Raw genomic sequence first — 16,459 nt, 5'->3', positions numbered from 1 at the left:
TACTGCAGTCCAAAGCAAGGACCTAAGGATAGACACCCGTCTGCCTGGAGCTCTAACCCCTACTCACTGTGTAAACTACCAGCTGGGACCCCTTTTGCCAGGAGAGGGAGCTCTCGCGCCTTGGAAATGAGCCCTGGGATTGCCTACTCGGGCTGGCAGCAGTGGCTCGCCAGCAGCGGTGCTAACTAATAAAATATTGGGGGGCACATAATCGATCACAAGAAACATTGCACACAAAATGTTTGAATTGCAACGTCCATCAACTTTGCAAGGGGGCAGTCCCCTCAATTTGGGGTGTGTTTGTGTGAAGGGCAGTGGCGTAGCACAGTTTGCTGGTGCCCGGGGCACGCATGCACGTTGGCCAGGGCACAGAGGGTGATGGTTCAGTTGGTTAGCATCCGTCTGTCTCAGGAGACAACAAAAGAGTGCACCTTCAGGTGTGAAGTCAACCCACTGGAGAGTTATAGCTCCTGCTGTGGCTGGAGAGACCGATGCAGGAGAGACATGTTTTGTTTCAGCTGGGGCAGACGAAGGCACCAAGTTGTGCTGCAGCAGATGCACCCTGGCATTTCTTCTCTCTGCACTGCTCCCTGCAGTCATCCCTCCTCTGGTCACTGCTACAAATGCACAGCGATCTGCAAGGGATTCTCACCCAGCAGGGTTGCTGCTGCCCAGGGGCGTCTTACCCATAGATGTTAGCGGCGCGGGGCACCAGATTTTGGAGGGCGCCACAGGCTGAGAGTCTGGGAAGGAGAGTGCACCTCTCTGCAGAGTCTGTGAGCGGAGCAGGGAAGCGCCCTGTGCTATCCCGGCACCTAGCAAGGATGGCACAGCTGGCAGGCCACCTGATCTGCTTGCTGGCCCTACTGTGGCGCAAACTCCCCCGGGCGGGGGCTGTTAAGGGGCACCGGGCGCTTAGAGGGAGACTTCGCGGGAGGTCACAAGGGCTGCGATCTGGGCACCTCCTACATGCAGTGCCGAGTGCACGTCGGACCACGCGATGTAAACGAGCTGGACCGAAGTGCCCCCCCCCCCTTAAAAAAAGGTTGAAAACCCTGGGAAACGGGGGTTGGGCGCCGGCAGAGAGATATTTGTGTCAGGTTTGCAGACACCTCTGGCACGAGTCAGTCCATTGGGTCCATCTAGCTCAGTATTGTCTACACTGGCTGGCAGCAGCTTTCCAGGACTGAAGGCAGGGAATCTCTCCGAGTCTTACACAGAGATGCTGCCAGCAGGGTATTAAACCTGGGAGTTCTGCATGCACACAGCCTTTAGCCACCACCCTTTTAGAAAGGGATGCAGGAGGCTCTCTGTCCCCAGACAGCCCATGAATGCAGAGGACACCTGACTCCACTGCTTGGCTTTGTACAAGAGAGGCAATGGGGCATGGGTGGGCCCCAAGTACCTCTCCCCCAGTGGTCAATGCATACAGAAGGATGTCAGTTGATGGGGATTGCAAGTGAAGGCAAGCGTGTTGTTGCTGCTGCTTCCCTTTGGGGCCTCTGGTGGGCCAGTGTGGAGAACAGGGTGCTCGACCAGATGGGCTGCTCTTACACGTCTCGATTCCACTTTTTAGAGCTCTGCTCTGTGCAGGCGGCAAGTCCTTAAGAGGAAAATGTCTGCAACAGCGCAAGTTCAAAGGACTTTATTCGAAATCCAAAATAGTCAAAAAGACACCCATAGGGATGAAACACATTTTTAAACAGGACAATTGTACATAGCAGGACACATTTAAAAATAAGGCCACTCCTTATTTTGGACAACCAGAGGCTGTCCAAAAACAAAGTCTTAGGAGGAGGAGGAGGATCTCAAGGAGGGAACTGGAGCTCGGGCACTAAACCACTTCCAAACTGGGAGAAAAATGTTCAGTAGAAGGAAGATCGCTATGCAAACAGTGCATTTGTCGATAAAAGAGCAAGATGCACTTCAAAACAAAGTACAAGTTTTTGTTTTTGTTTTTTAAAGGCAGGCAGCTGTTTACACTGCAATCCTTCCTAGGCAGAAATGCCCTGACTGCGGGACTGTGCTAAAATTGTTGAGAGTCTCTGGGATCCTGAAAGCGCAGACCCTCCTCTGCTTGGAGATCTGCCCTATTGCCTCCCGTTGATCAACTGTGACGGACTAGAAGGGAAGAAAGCATGTCTGGCACAGAGAGAACCGGCAGGATTATTTTCCTGTTAAAAAGGCTTGCAGAGAATCCCAACTGGGGTCTCTCTCCCCACAAAAACAAAAAACATGTGCATAGCACACTGGAAAACAACTTACAAGCAGCCAGTCCACAGTTGCACCACACTTAAATGAAGACAACGTTTGGTCAATGGGGGGGGGGGAGGTCATAGGTCAGCGTTAATTCTTGAGAGGGGATGTTGGCGGAGGGATGGAGAGGAGTTAAAAGTTGCTGGAGCTTTTTCGTCCTGGATTCTGGCCACTCTCTTCTCTGTGGCAACTTCCCAAGTAAATCGCGAACACTTTTGCCCCAAAGGTATCAGACCAAGTCTCCCAATTGTGTGTCAAGCACAATTCGTCTCACCCCACCAACCCCAGCATTTGGAAGCTCATTTGAGGTCAACTGCTTGTTAAGTCCAGCTCCTCCTCCTCAGTGGCACGACAACCCAGCCCCGCTGTTGCCAGGATGGGGTCTTGTTCAGTAGGGGGTGAGCAGCTGGTCTGGAGGGCTCCGGTGTCAGCCTGCGGGGAAAAACAGAGTCCTCAGGGCCAAGAGGTCTGCAGCTCCAGCAATGCCCCACCCCACCCCACACCAACTGCCTGTCACCCCCATTTCCTGGGCTCAGCCACACTGTTTCTTCACGCCCCGACCCCCCAACCCAGGAACTTTATTATTTTAGTTACTCACTGAATTTACCATATTTTTTGCTCTATAAGACTCACTTTTTCCCTCCTGAAAAGTAAGGGGAAATGTGTGTGCGTCTTATGGAGCGAATGCAGGCTGCACTGCTATCCCAGAAGCCAGAACAGCAAGAGGGATTGCTGCTTTCGCTGCGCAGTGATCCCTCTTGCTGTTCTGGCTTCTGAGATTCAGAATATCTTTTTTCTTGTTTTCCTCCTCCAAAAACTAGGTGCGTCTTGTGGTCTGGTGCGTCTTATAGAGCGAAAAATACGGTATCTCCCACCTTTTCCTCCAAAGTGGTGTGCATAGTTCTCTCCCTCAATTAATGCCCTCGAGGTAGGTTAGGCTGAGAGAGGCACTGACTGGCCCAAGGTCACACCAAGGGTGTATCATCCTGGCCCGGTGGAGATTCGAACCCTGGTTCCCCCAGACCCTGGTGCAACACTAACGACTACATCACCATCACCACCACCAGGGCTTGCAGAGTGCCCTTCTTCACACCCAGTGCTGGGACACCCAGTGAGAAAGGAGGAGAACATACGAGCCTGCTAGGGAGGTGTGGAAGACCCCCGCCTCTGCTCAGATAAATCTCGTGACCTGCAGGAGCAACAAGGCATGGCTTCAGAATCAGCCCGGCCAGTGAACTGACTCAGCCTCTGCAGCCAGTCGGGAACAGTCGATAGATCCAGCACCCTTTTGCTTCAGGTAGCGCCAGAGTTGAGCAGGATGAGTCAGGGGCCTCCCTCCCATTGCCGCACCTTCTATATAGGGCTCATTCTCTCCTCTGCCTCCCTAGGATTCACTCAGACCCCTTCATATACAGACTTCCTGGCACTGCTGAGCACCCCCACATCCATCACTATGGCCCAAGTACTCCAAGCAGCAGGCCAGCTGCCCTTTTAAAATTACCCATAATGCCCCTGAACCTAGCATTGGCCTGGGGCATTGTGGGAAACGAAACAGGTGGCTGCAGCCAAAACTGCTTGCCAGCCTGGGCCCGGTGACGGAACAAGGAAGCCCCTGTTCTCTTGCTGCCTTATGTGGAGCCAAGTCCAGTGCCTTCCGGATCATGCTGGACCCTTAAAATGTGCAGGAGCCAGCAGAGCCAATGGCTAGGGATGCTGGGAGTTGTAGTCCAGAAAAATCTGGAAGGCCACATGTCTCCCCAATCCCTGCCTTAGATCGCAGAATCACAAGAGTTGGAAGGGGCCATGCAATTCAGGAATATTTGGTCTTGAACCCATGTCCCTGAGATTAAGAGTCTTGTGCTCTACCAACTGAGCTATCCTTCCTGTGGCAATCAGGGCTGGAAGAGAGGCTTCACCTTAGGAACACAGGAAGATGCCTTCTATCAAGCCACACCACTGGCCCATCTAGCTCAATACTGCCTACACTGATGGGCAGCAGTGGCACGCCAGGCTCCTCGCCACGATGGCTGTGCTCTGCCTCTGCAGTCGGAGGCATCAATGCTTCTGAATGCCAGTTTCTGGAAACCACAGGAGGGGAGAAAGTGCTAACGTGCTCCAATCGAATGCTCCTGTGCTTCCCACAGGCAACTGTTCAACCACGATGCTGGGCTGCTAAGTGGCTCATTGGCCTGACCCAGCAAGCTCTTCTTATGGTTGGGGACATTCCCAGCCCTACCTGGAGATGCTGCCAGCAGGGACCATCTGCTCTGCCACTGAACTACATCCCTTCTCCAAGGAGACACCCCTGCAGGAGATGCCCCTCTGGCCTTTAAGCGCAGAACACCCCGTCAGAGCCAAGCCAGGCCCTCCCCAGAGCTCACCTCTTCCTGGACAGAAGGGTCCTCTGCTATGAGGTCAGCAGCCGCCTCCTCTTGCAGCAGTAGAGATGGGGCTGGGACCTCCTGGTCTCCTTCTCCTCCATCCTCTTTCAGGCGCTTTGCTTTCTGGTCACAGGAAAGGGGCTCTGCCCGCCGCTGATGGGCACCTTGCTTGCCCTTCAGGAACTCCTCAAGGTCTGCTGCCAAGACCATCTTCTGCTGGACACACCTGGTCAAATCTGCCGCCAGCTCAGTCGCCTCCTGGGACATGGCTTCTATCTTTACCCTCAGCTGAGCTATGTTGGTCCTGAACGTCTCCAGTATACCGTTCTCATCGTCATCTTCGTCGTCATCCTCCTCCTCCTCCGTGTCTTCAGGTGAGGCATCCTGGATCTTCAACTGAGCTTCCAGCTCCGCCAGCCTCTCCTCCTCGGCCTCCATGTCCCGGCGGGTCTCCTCACACCCCACACAAACATCTGCCACCTAGGATGTCAAAGGAGAACTCAGAAAATGTGTTTGAACAGGGCTCACAGCTGCTACAGCTCCCATTAACATCTCTCACCACTGGCCACCCATGCTGACTCTTGGGACCAGTGGCGTAGCGTGGGGGTGCAGGGGGGCTGGCCGCACCGGGCGCAACATCTGGGGGTTAGGGTTAGGGGGCACAAATCCACGGGTTAGGGGGCGCAAATCCACGGGTTAGGGGGCGCAAATTACTTGCCTTGCCCCGGGTGCTGACAACCCATGCTACGCCACTGCTTGGGACTGGTGGGAGCCAACAAGATATGGGGGACCATAGTTGAAGCAGACCGTCACTTGTTTGCTGCCCCTGCTGCCTCAGCACAACCTGGCCTTCTTTGAGCACACATAGGGGGAGTCTGTGGCCCCCTCGCCAGCTAGAGCTGGGCTGCAGTCTCAACCTTCCCTGCCCATGAGCCATGTTGCTCCGACAGGAACGGTGGCGGCCCTGAAGTGTGAATGGGGGCCCCTTTGCAACCAGCAATGACATCTGGATATCCATTGTTATCATTAAAAACAAACAAACCACATTTCATATTTTTCTTAAAATAGCTGTACAGTGGTACCTTGGGTTACATACGCCTTGGGTTACATACGCTTCAGGTTACAGACTTTGCTAACGCAGAAATAGTACCTCAGTACTTTGCTTCAGGATGAGAACAGAAATTGTGCGGTGGCAGCGGGAGGCCCCATTAGCTAAAGCGGTGCTTCAGGTTAAGAACAGTTTCAGGTTAAGAATAGACCTCCGGAACGAATTAAGTACTTAACCCGAGGTACCACTGTACTGGATTATCTCACATGTCCGAGTCGCTGGTATGAATGAAAATTTCCTCTGCCGTATCATTTTCAAGTTACCGCAACGGTCCGCTTTTACCATGCCAGTGCTACTCACGCTTTGAGTAGTTGTTGAAATATATACAACAACAAAATAATCAGAGCCCTACTCTCACGGTTTGTCTAGCTCAGTGTTGCCCACATGGCCTGGCAGCAGTGGCTCCCCGGGGTGCAGGCAGGAGACACTCTCAGCCTTACCTGGAGACATGGCTGCGGATTGAACCTGGCTCCTTCTGCAAGCCAAGCAAGGGTCTGCCACAGAGTGGTGGCCCTCTAATAAGCTGCCCGATACAGAGGCAGACCCTTGGTCCTGCGAGCTCAGCATGGTTGACACTGACCGGCAGCAGCTCTCTCCGGGAATTCAGGTAGGGGAGTCTTTTCCCAGCCCTCCCTGGAGATGCTGCCAGTGGGGACTGAGCCTGGGGCCTTCTGCATGCAGAGCAGGTGCTCTAGTGCTGAGCTGCGGTCCTTCCTCCACATAGCACAATGAGGGTCATGATCCCCACCAGCCTGTGCCTGCCTACCATTCCTCCCTGCCTAACTCTCCAAAGCTGCCTCACGTTTGTTTCAATAGCAGACAAACTCAAAAAGCTCAACTTGCACCACAAGGCTCAGAAGGGTCCCCCATTAGATATCTTGCCTGTTGTTGCCCCCCATCCTGCACCCCCCCCAAGGAGCGAAGCCTGCCCTCACCTTCATCTGAAGCGTGTCTAGAAGGGATAAGTGGTCCTGGATTTTTTTCTGGGGAACAAGACAGATATAGGCGTGAGGATTGGAATCAGCGTACACAAAGGCCATCTCCCCGATATAGCCAGCACCCCCCCCCCTTGAAGTGAAGGGACAGACACTCAGGACCCCCATCCTCACACGGGGAGATCAGGAAAGGCTGCCTGGGTGGCTGAAGTAGTGGCAAGAGAACTTTTGTCAGGGGTAAGGATGTTGTTTTCCATCACTACCATCCCTGACCAGTGGCCACACTAGGTGCTGAGGGAGGTGCATCTAGGCTCCCTTGTGCCCTTGGCAAGGAGTTGTGCCTGGCCTCCCAGAGCAGCCGAGGAGCAGTCCGGGGAGTGTGCAAGCAGGCACCTAGCCAGAGTGGAGAGGTGTGATTTCTGTGCCCCCCCCCCCGGTCTATGCCATTGGCAGGGTCCAACCCTACGCCTGCCATCTTTCAAAGAAGTTTTTTTTTAAAACTATTTTTGGGAAATTTGCAAACAAGGGTTGCCATATGCCCAGGTTTTCCCGGACATTTTTTGTCGATTGTCGGGAATTCCGCCCGGATGCTCTTTTCAGCGGATGAATCCTAGACGTATGAAGCAGCCTGAAAAGCCTCTGCTCCTGGCAGATTCTCTTAGTCAACAACCTTGTTCAAATCAGGCCTCCTACCCAAGCAGTTCCAAGTGCCCCTTTAAGGATCCAGCTCTAAGAGCTACAGGAACACCAGTGGCGTAGCGTGGGTTGTCAGCACCCGGGGCAAGGCAAGTAATTTGCGCCCCCTAACCCGTGGATTTTAGCAGGGGGCAGAGAGCTGCGAGTGCGAGCGCGCCCCCCCCAGATGTTGCACCCGGTGCGGCCGGCCCCCCCTGCACCCCCACGCTACGCCACTGAGGAACACCAGGGTGACAGAAGAAATCAGTGGAGTCCAAGCTCAGAATCTCTCCCCCCCCCCCCGCTCCCCATGTACCAAGGCTGGTAGTCCTGTCTCCAGGACTTCATTTCCTTCATTTCAGCAGTTAGACAAGGTGTGCTCCTGGGGCATTTGAAGAAGAAATAAACGCAGCAGCAGCAGCAGCAGCAGCAGCAACAGAAGCATGCTGCCTTTCTGGGACCCATGTCTGCCTATGCCGGGCCACAAAGTGGGGAATCCCAGCTTATATATCTGGGGAAAATAAGGGGCCTCCAGGACAGAGCTGGAAGCCACCATTTTGCAATCCCAGAGGAAAACCCCACTGCGACTTCCCTAAGCTGCTTCCCATTCACCTTTTCTCCCAGGAAAGACATTGTAGAGAAAGAATGAACACAAGAGGATATAAAGGCTTCAAAGAAAGAAGGAAGGAAGGAGGGAGGGAGGGAGGGAGGGAGGGAGGGAGGGAGGGAGGGAGGTGTTGCACCCCCCCCCATCCAAAGAGCCATCCATCCACAGCAAGAAGGTGGGAGGGAAACTCACCAAGTTCTTCTCAAGGAGGTCAACTGTCTGCATGCTGCCTGCACACCTAGAAAGGGAAATCCAGTCAGTGTCCTGAAGAGAAACAACAAATTTTCAACCCTGAAGCAGGGACTGAGAAGATGAGGCAGGGCTCCGCTCACAGAGGAAACGACACTTTTACCAAGGCAAAAAGAAGTTTTAGTTGCAAGCAAAAGGGGGAATGAAACGAACCAGCCACACAAGCAGTAAAACTTGGGGAGGGGTGTGTTGTGAAGAAGTCTGAGATTCCAAATTCATCTCTTTTTCACATAAGCAGCCTCCCTCCCCATACCTTTTTATTCCGTAATTTATCTCTTCTCTGGAACCCACCAATATACCTTCGCTTATAGATTTCATTCTTGCTGCTGGAATAATTTGTGCTGCATTAGGTGTTTCTGTGCTGCGTTTTCCACAGACATTCCTTCTCTCTTATCACATGGTACCCAATCATTTTTACGGCACTAAAACTTTTTTTGGTTTTGGCTTGTGGACAACTTCAAATATGGGTTATTTTCCATTTCTCATTCTATACTTTTGGCCAAAAAGAAAACAGTGAGAGTCAGCCTTCACTATTATATATTATATTTAAATCATTATTTTAGGCTAGACTTGTATTTTGTTCAGATTTTCCAGTATTCTCTATCCTGCATGCCATATTGCTCTCCACTACTTTCCATCTGAAATTGATTCTATTTCCTAGAATTCCACTCTGAATTTGGAGCTCTGTCCCTTTCTTAAACTAAAATGCTATACAGTCAGGACACTTGGAAATGTTATAGATGTTAGCCAGAGAGTTGGTAGAATTTAGGTGGGCTAATGTAGTTTAAATTGTAGTTAATTTTAATCTTGCATATTGTAATCCTTACATATTGTTACAAGTTCTGGGTGCCAGCGTTTGTGGGTTCAAGGCACCCATAATTTATAGAGTAAATGTGAGGTATTAATAAATGCTTGGAGTCAGCCTGGGTGCCAGATGTAGATATAGCAGTGCTGAATCAGCTTCCTGACCAGGAATCGCCTGGGAAGAACCATCATGTAGTACAAAAGGAGGTGGTACTGCCTAATAGCAGATGCGGTATGGCGAACAGGCAAAGGCTAGGTTTAGGATTTCAGGCTTGGATGGCAAGGGACATTGTGGCATTTTGCAAGAGGTTTGAAAAGCAAGGAAGGAGGAGGGCCAGTAGAACTCTTGGTGGGCTGGCTGGAGCAGGCTGTAACAAAGGGACAGGCAGCATGGCTGGTTCCTCTGCTTGCAGACCTAAGCCTGCTGCTCCTAACAATAATAGAATCATAGAATTGTGGAGTTGGAAGGGAGCATGAGGGTCATCTAGTCCAACCTGCAATGCAGGAATCTTTTGTTCAACGTTGGGTGTGAACCTACAATCTTAAGAGTCTCATGCTCTACTGACTGAGCTAATTGATTCAGAAGACCAAATAATCTTCTGCAGATATGAATGCTCTGAACCCTCTCTCCCCTGTAGACTCAGGTTGTGTGTGTGTGTGTGAATAAACCATATTATCATAAAGACACTACAGTTTCTGCTGTGCCTAACTTCCAAAGGAAACACAGACCCTGGGTAAACGCCAAGATGATTGGAATCTCACGCAGCTCAGAGATTGGGGTGGTGTGTACCAATATAATGACCACTTAACAGTCTTTCATTCTTATTTTCTTACGTTTCCATCAGATTTCCCTTCTGCATTTTACAGAAGTACATTTACATTTTCCTTCTCTAAGATTTGTTTGTGCCTATACTCTGCTTTTAATTACTTTTAATATTGAAACAAAAAAAATTTAAAGTCATATATATATATATATATATATATATATATGATATAAAGATATTATATATGATAAATGTTCATAACTGCATATATAAACCACATGTCTGAAACCCCACAGAAAAAGTCCTGAAACCATTTTGCCCCTCCCAAATTGACCTCAAACATTTCTCTGCAAGGTCAAAGGAAAATGGAAAAGCTTCCCAATTGTCTTTTCCTTCACAAACGCTGTCTTAAGGGTATGTCTGTGTATGAATAGGGTGAGCCTGTGACCTGGCTCAGGAACTAAGTATTTGTCATTACAAAGGACTGGCCGGGCTCCCCAGAGTATCTAATCAAGTAGCCATTAACAGGTAACCTGTTGCAACAGTTTCAATAAAGATCAGGCTTACTAGCTGTTTTGCTTCTCTGGTTGGCCTCTATTATTTTCTCTGACCAATGGAAAACCTACAAAGGACTTTATAAGGGCTCTTGTGTCCCCCATAAGGGAATAAGGGCAGATTTTTGTTTATTACATATTCTTTCTGGATTATGCTTCCATCGTTCACAAACAAATGCTTCTAACCACCTTGTTTAATATAAAGCTCGACAAAACTGATTCCCGCCTCTGGTCACACCCAGCGGCAACTCTCTTCTCCACTGGAACAAACTGCAAACCTCCCTTTCACACCCACTCCAATCTCTTCTCTTGCCTGTAACTCCCCATCCAGAGAGGTTTACCCAGGGCAGAGTTGCTGCAGTCTTTACTTGAAGTTTCCTCAGGAGTTGAAAAAAAATCATGCTGTTTCCAAGGCCAGAATTTTTATATGGCTAAACCGCTGGGGTTTTGTGTTTTTACAGTTGCCGCTTTAATTTATACCGTCCATGGGTGCAATAAACACGCACAGTTATGTATGCCAGAAGCCATTCTGGGAACTTGCCCGTTGAAATGCTGCCCCTGGGTATCAATTATTGTTATTATTTTTTGCATAAACCTACAGGCTGAACCGCACGGGCTGCGGTTGCAGGACAAGTTCATTTTAATTTATCAGTCTGTTTATAGAAGTACTTATTAAAGTATTTATGCACTCCCCCCCCCCCCCGCGCGCATAAAACACCAGAGCGGAGAAAAGCAAAGCAAAAAAAACCACACATAAGACTTTGGAAAGTTTTGCGGGTTTTTCCCACGCCCGCAGAACGCAGCTAGCCAATCAGAGCTCGACCCCTAAAGCCCCGGATGTTCTCCTGCCAGGGCGGCGTCGGCGTCAACTGCCCTCACAGCCAGTGACTTTGTCTCTGATTCTAAGGGAAGCTAGGGATCCCAGGCGTCCCGCCCCCGAGGCAGGAAACGCCCTTCTAGCACTGCCAAGCTCTATGGCGGTCAAACCGCTTACCCGTCCGCCATCCGACTCCTGCTGTACCCGGCCTTTCGCTCCGCCTCTCCCGTCCTCTCTATTTGAATCATCCCTCCCGTTTCCCGGCATCCCCCGCGCGCCCTGAATTGGTGGCAGGTGGAGCGCGGAGGATGCCGGGAAGCGGCTTGTTCAAATGGGAGCCCCACCCGGAGGAGGACAAGCGAGAAGCTTCGGCTAGAGCGGCAAGATGGCCGGTGGCTACAGAGCTGCGCTTCCTGTTTCTTGTGTGACGTCTTATTATTACCTTCTTTAGAGGGGTCAAAGCTAGCAAGCTGCTCCTTAGGAGGGCGCTATGGGGCCCCTTTTAGAGGACGAATCCAAGGGGCCATTAGCCTGTTTGGTTTAAGATGATTTGTTTTCCCCCCAACCCTTTCCCCAGAATTTCCGCCCTCCCTTCCCCACAGGTGGCCGGGGTTTGCTGCACCTGGGCTCACCTGGGCAGGTGCCTCACACCTGCTTGAGCCAGCCCTTCTTTTTTGTATATAATTTTTATTAGTTTTTTAACATATCATTTTCAACAATAATTAAACATACTTTTACATCTTATTCAAATTTTTGACTTCCATCATCCTGTCTGAAAATTTTCCAATCTATTTTTTTAAAAGTAATTTTTATTAGCCGACCAATCAAATCAAATCAAATCAAATCACATCACATAAATTCCGAATTACAAAGCCGAATTTTAAATTTTTGTTGAGGGGACCCATATTTCAAGTTCCGAAGGGGGATTCCGATCATCATCTTGCTCCTGCGTTAATATCCAAATCAATCCAAATAATGTTCATAATTCTATCCGGTCTTATCTTGCTGTTTCCACATCTCATCTTGTTCGTATATATTTTTATTTTTTTATTTATGATCTCTTCTGATAATCTCCTTAAGCAGATAAACACCAATTATAATCCTGTGTGAATTTTCCCGTTCGTCCAATCCTCATATCAAGATGGTTTCCATATATCATCGCTTTCATAAATAACATCGCTATTTCCATCATTAATCTCTCAAATCTGTCGCTCTTAAGTCCCTCTGAGGAGTCTCACCCACAATATAAAAACAGCTCTGTTCCTCCTCCCAGACTTAAGTCCTCCGACAGAACTTGCCAACATGGTGACGGTATTTTTAACTGCGTCATTCCAAAGCTCTTATACTTTCCACTATCTTCTTGAAACATGCTTTGGTTAGAAAATAATCTCCACACAGTCATAAATCCACAGCTTAAGTCATTAAAACGGCATTTCTGACTTGTGGGGGCGGGATTCTTGGTTAATCACATAGAGGAAAGAAAGGAAAGTTTTTTCCCCCTCCCCTATCCAGTCCCTTTGCCATACCGAGCCTTGGTGATCTTCTCATGATTTATTCTTGTTCTTCCGACCCGTCTTGTTTATCAGAGATCTTTTCAGTTAGCAGTCTTTACTCCCTCTCCTTCCTTGAAATATGTGCATTCGCTTCTTCCTAATTGCTTCTTTTGAAGTTATTGCAGCTAGAGGCGCGGATCAGAGACAGCGTCCAGGAGCGCCGAGATCCACAGGAGGGCTTTCTGCCTAGTGCCCCCATCCCCACAAATTCGGGGGTGGTGTAGGGCACAGCAGTCAAGGGCAGCCCCCCCCAACCTTGGGGGGTAGGGAGGCTATTTACTCCCATCACAGCCTCCTAATTACCTCGTGTGGGTCGGAGAGATGTTATTGTCAGCCATCTTCCGATGTGCCCCTAGTGGCCCCTGAAAATTTTCCAATCTAATCTCTCAGTATGCATTTCTTGTCTTCCCTAGTACATTTCAATCTCATAACCAATATCACTATCTTTTTCTACTTTGTAACACTTTGTATATTTCTCCTTACAAAACTTCTTGTAATCCTACTAGCGTAATTTGTTGCTCTTCAAATAATTCATATACTTCTTCCAATCTTCTGTAAATCTCTGGTCCCACAGGTTTCAAATCCTTCCTGTCATTTTGTCCAATTTTGCATAGTCCATTAATTTCGTCTGGATAGTGTTCTCGAAGCTACCAGCATGAGTTTGAGCAAACTGCGGGAGGCAGTGGAAGACAGAAGTGCCTGGCGTGCTCTGGTCCATGGGGTCACGAAGAGTCGGACACGACTAAACAACAACAACAAATTCTTATTTCATCTGAATTTTTTCTTGTTTCCATTTCTGGGCTAACAACACTCTTGCCGTGCTTGAGCCAGCCTTTGACCCACCCTTGCCCAGGAGGACAATGGACGGCTGGCCAGGGCTGGGGCTAAGGCCAAAGAAAAGAGGCTGACCCCGTTGTCGAGGCCTCTTCTGGTTTTCTTCCTTCCAGGATCACCCACCTACCCACCCTCCCTCAAATTAATAATTTCTTGCCTCCTTATAATTTCATCCTAGGTCAGCAGTCTTCAAGTTAATGATACGTTTCCTTACAGGCTAATACTTTGCGTTCCAGGTCAGCGGGCGCTGCTACGGTCGTAAGACCGGGTTTACCGCGTGTGCCTGCAAACAGAAGACAATGCAACACAGGAATATCAGGCTCTGTTTAAAAAACCTTGGGTGGATATCAATGAGTTTCAATGTTTTGAGAGAGGGAGAAAAACTTTTCCATCTGGTCCATCCCTCTCCCCTCCTGTGGTTTGCAGTAACCTGCTTTTGTGGTTCTCAGAAGCATTGCTGGCAGTGGTAGCAGAGAATAGGCATCGTGGCTAGTGGCCTTTGATAGCCCTCTCCCCCCTGAATTTATCTAATCCTCTTAAAATGCCATCCAAGTGGCCACCTCTGCCCTCCTGTGGCAGTGAGTTCCATAGTCTGACTGCTGTGCCTGAAGAAGTACTTTCTTTTATCCGTTCTGAATCTTCCAACACTCAGTTTTGTTGGATTTCCACGAGTTCTAGTGACTTGCCAGCAGAGGGAGATCTTGCACCAGCAAATCATCCCAGCCTGACTCTCAGGAATGCTGGAGCTTAACGCACGCTTTTCTCAAGGGATATCTCTTCTTCATGGTAATCTTCCAGGATGCAGCCCTGGCCTTCAGTTTCAGCAGGGATGGACGACCTCACTTCAGGGTTCCAATGTGAGCCTTGAGACTGTCCTCAAGCCACACCCCTCACCAGCTCTTGCAAGTCTGGAATGTCCCCTTGAACACTCTGACCTTTTGCCAGGCTGTAGAAAGTAGCCTCCTGTCCAAAGATAAGATTTATTGCTCTGCCACTTTTGCCCACTTCTGGTATGTGCCCCCCTGGAAGGTTTCCCAGAAAGGGAGGTGGCCCTCTGGCTGAAGAAGGCTCTCTCGCCCAGGATCCTGACATCGCCTCTGCTCCTGGATCCGCTCTGTGTGTGTGCTCTTCATCAGGGGCAAGGCAGCCTAAACAACGGCTGAGCTGCTGCTCTTTGAGATAGCCAGAATCTATGCAGGCCGTATAATTGCTTAGTAAGAATTGCATATAGAGCTTGTGTGTCATGCCTTTTTTAGACTGTCAGGGCAGTCTAAAAACGTGGCAGGGACCACCTTAATGCTGACTTTTGCAAGCCTTTTTGGTTAAAGGGCGAGGCATTGATAAATTCCTAAAACAAACAAACAGTGCCGATAGAATCATAGAATCATAGAGTTGGAAGAGACCACAAGGGCCATCGAGTCCAACCCCCTGCCAAGCAGGAAACACCATCAGAGCACTCCTGACATATGGTTGTCAAGCCTCTGCTTAAAGACCTCCAAAGAAGGAGACTCCACCACACTCCTTGGCAGCAAATTCCACTGTCGAACAGCTCTTACTGTCAGGAAGTTCTTCCTAATGTTTAGGTGGAATCTTCTTTCTTGTAGTTTGGATCCATTGCTCCGTGTCCGCTTCTCTGGAGCAGCAGAAAACAACCTTTCTCCCTCCTCTATGTGACATCCTTTTATATATTTGAACATGGCTATCCTATCACTCTTCTCCAGGCTAAACATGCCCAGCTCCCTTAGCAGTTCCTCATAAGGCATCGTTTCCAGGCCTTTGACCATTTTGGTTGCCCTCCTCTGGACACGTTTCAGTTTGTCAGTGTCCTTCTTGAACTGTGGTGCCCAGAACTGGACACAGTACTCCAGGTGAGGTCTGACCAGAGCAGAATACAGTGGCACTATTACTTCCCTCTTTCTCTTTTGCGCAACCTCTCCCCTTTGTGCAAGAGTGCTGGTGGCCCCCTGGAAACTTGCTTGTCCTGCTGCTGGGTGCTGGAGTTGCACTCTATGGCAAGCCACCTCCTTGCCCACTGGGCACCATGAGCTGGCGAGAGAGTGGAGAGGAACAGCCCCTGTTTGTTTACCTCCCCTAGGAGCTGGCCCTGATTCATACCCTACTCACAGGGAAGTAGTGCAAGGTGTGGCCTGGCCAGCGTCTTCCTCAAAGCAGCAGCAGCCGCCGCCACCCATCAGCCTGGCTTCCTGGTTCTGCTCAGGGCTTGCTTGAGGCCAGGGTGAATAGTGGGTGGGGTTTCCTTTTGCTTCTTCCTGGGGGCAGGGAGTGCTTTATGCCAGGCTAAAGAGGGTGGCTGCTTTCCCCAAACGCACGCACTTGTTCCTTTAGCAGAGCTGGGGCAGGCTGAATTCCAACAGGTGCAGCTCACCCACACAGAATATGGTGTGTTTAGAACTTTAGATGCCCCTCTCCAAAGCATCAAGAAAATTTTGCAGGACTGTTTAGCTCTGGGGTAGATGGGTCAAAAAGGCTCGTTGTAGCCAACCAAGTCACAGCAGACCCATTTAAATTAATGGACCTATGTTAGTCATGTCTATGGATTTCATTGAGTCTACTCTGAGTAGGATTGACATTGGCTGGCTACAACATGTAGGATTGGGAGGGAGACAGTGGGTTGTAGCCAATGTTACTCCTGCTCAGAGTAGACCCATTGAAGTTAACAGACAACATTAGCTTAGGCCTTGTTACTTTCAGTAGGTCTGCTGTGAGCAGGACAGAGTTGACTACAGCCCAGATCTGGTACTGGAATATATGGGCTCTCCCAGGGTTTCATCTAGCAGTCCTTTCCTCTTGAGCTCTCGTTTGCTATGAGAATACAGTCGTACCTTGGAAGTCGAATGGAATCCGTTCCAGAAGTCTGTTTGACTTCCAAACCAAAAGGCGGCTTCTGATTGGCTGCAGGAA

General features: G+C 49.7%; 1 protein-coding gene across 7 annotated transcripts; it reads right to left on the bottom strand.

Annotated features, from left to right (window-relative positions):
- Positions 1-1,631: 1,631 nt before the first annotated feature.
- Positions 1,632-15,732, bottom strand: LOC310684045 (uncharacterized protein). 7 transcript variants are annotated; one of them, XM_083454463.1, is made up of 6 exons: positions 11,085-11,197; positions 8,511-8,703; positions 8,155-8,200; positions 6,681-6,728; positions 4,638-5,117; positions 1,632-2,688 (listed from the first exon to the last, which is right to left on the bottom strand). In XM_083454463.1, the coding sequence occupies exons 3-6, from the start codon at positions 8,185-8,187 to the stop codon at positions 2,566-2,568; spliced, it is 684 nt and encodes a 227-aa protein (XP_083310589.1). In that variant the 5' UTR covers positions 8,188-8,200; positions 8,511-8,703; positions 11,085-11,197; the 3' UTR covers positions 1,632-2,565. The 7 variants fall into 7 exon arrangements, with proteins under 7 accessions (XP_083310589.1, XP_083310586.1, XP_083310584.1 ...); XM_083454461.1 differs by lacking the exons at positions 8,511-8,703; positions 11,085-11,197 and adding exons at positions 3,390-3,445; positions 11,328-11,504 and having other exon boundaries at positions 2,556-2,688; positions 8,155-8,226; XM_083454460.1 differs by lacking the exons at positions 8,511-8,703; positions 11,085-11,197 and adding an exon at positions 15,662-15,732.
- Positions 15,733-16,459: the final 727 nt, after the last annotated feature.

The sequence above is a fragment of the Podarcis tiliguerta genome, assembly GCF_965153285.1.
Source record: "Podarcis tiliguerta genome assembly, chromosome: 8".
Lineage (NCBI taxonomy): Eukaryota > Metazoa > Chordata > Lepidosauria > Squamata > Lacertidae > Podarcis > Podarcis tiliguerta.
The sequence above is the reverse complement of the archived record's forward strand: the minus strand, read 5'-3'. Positions and strand labels throughout refer to the sequence as shown.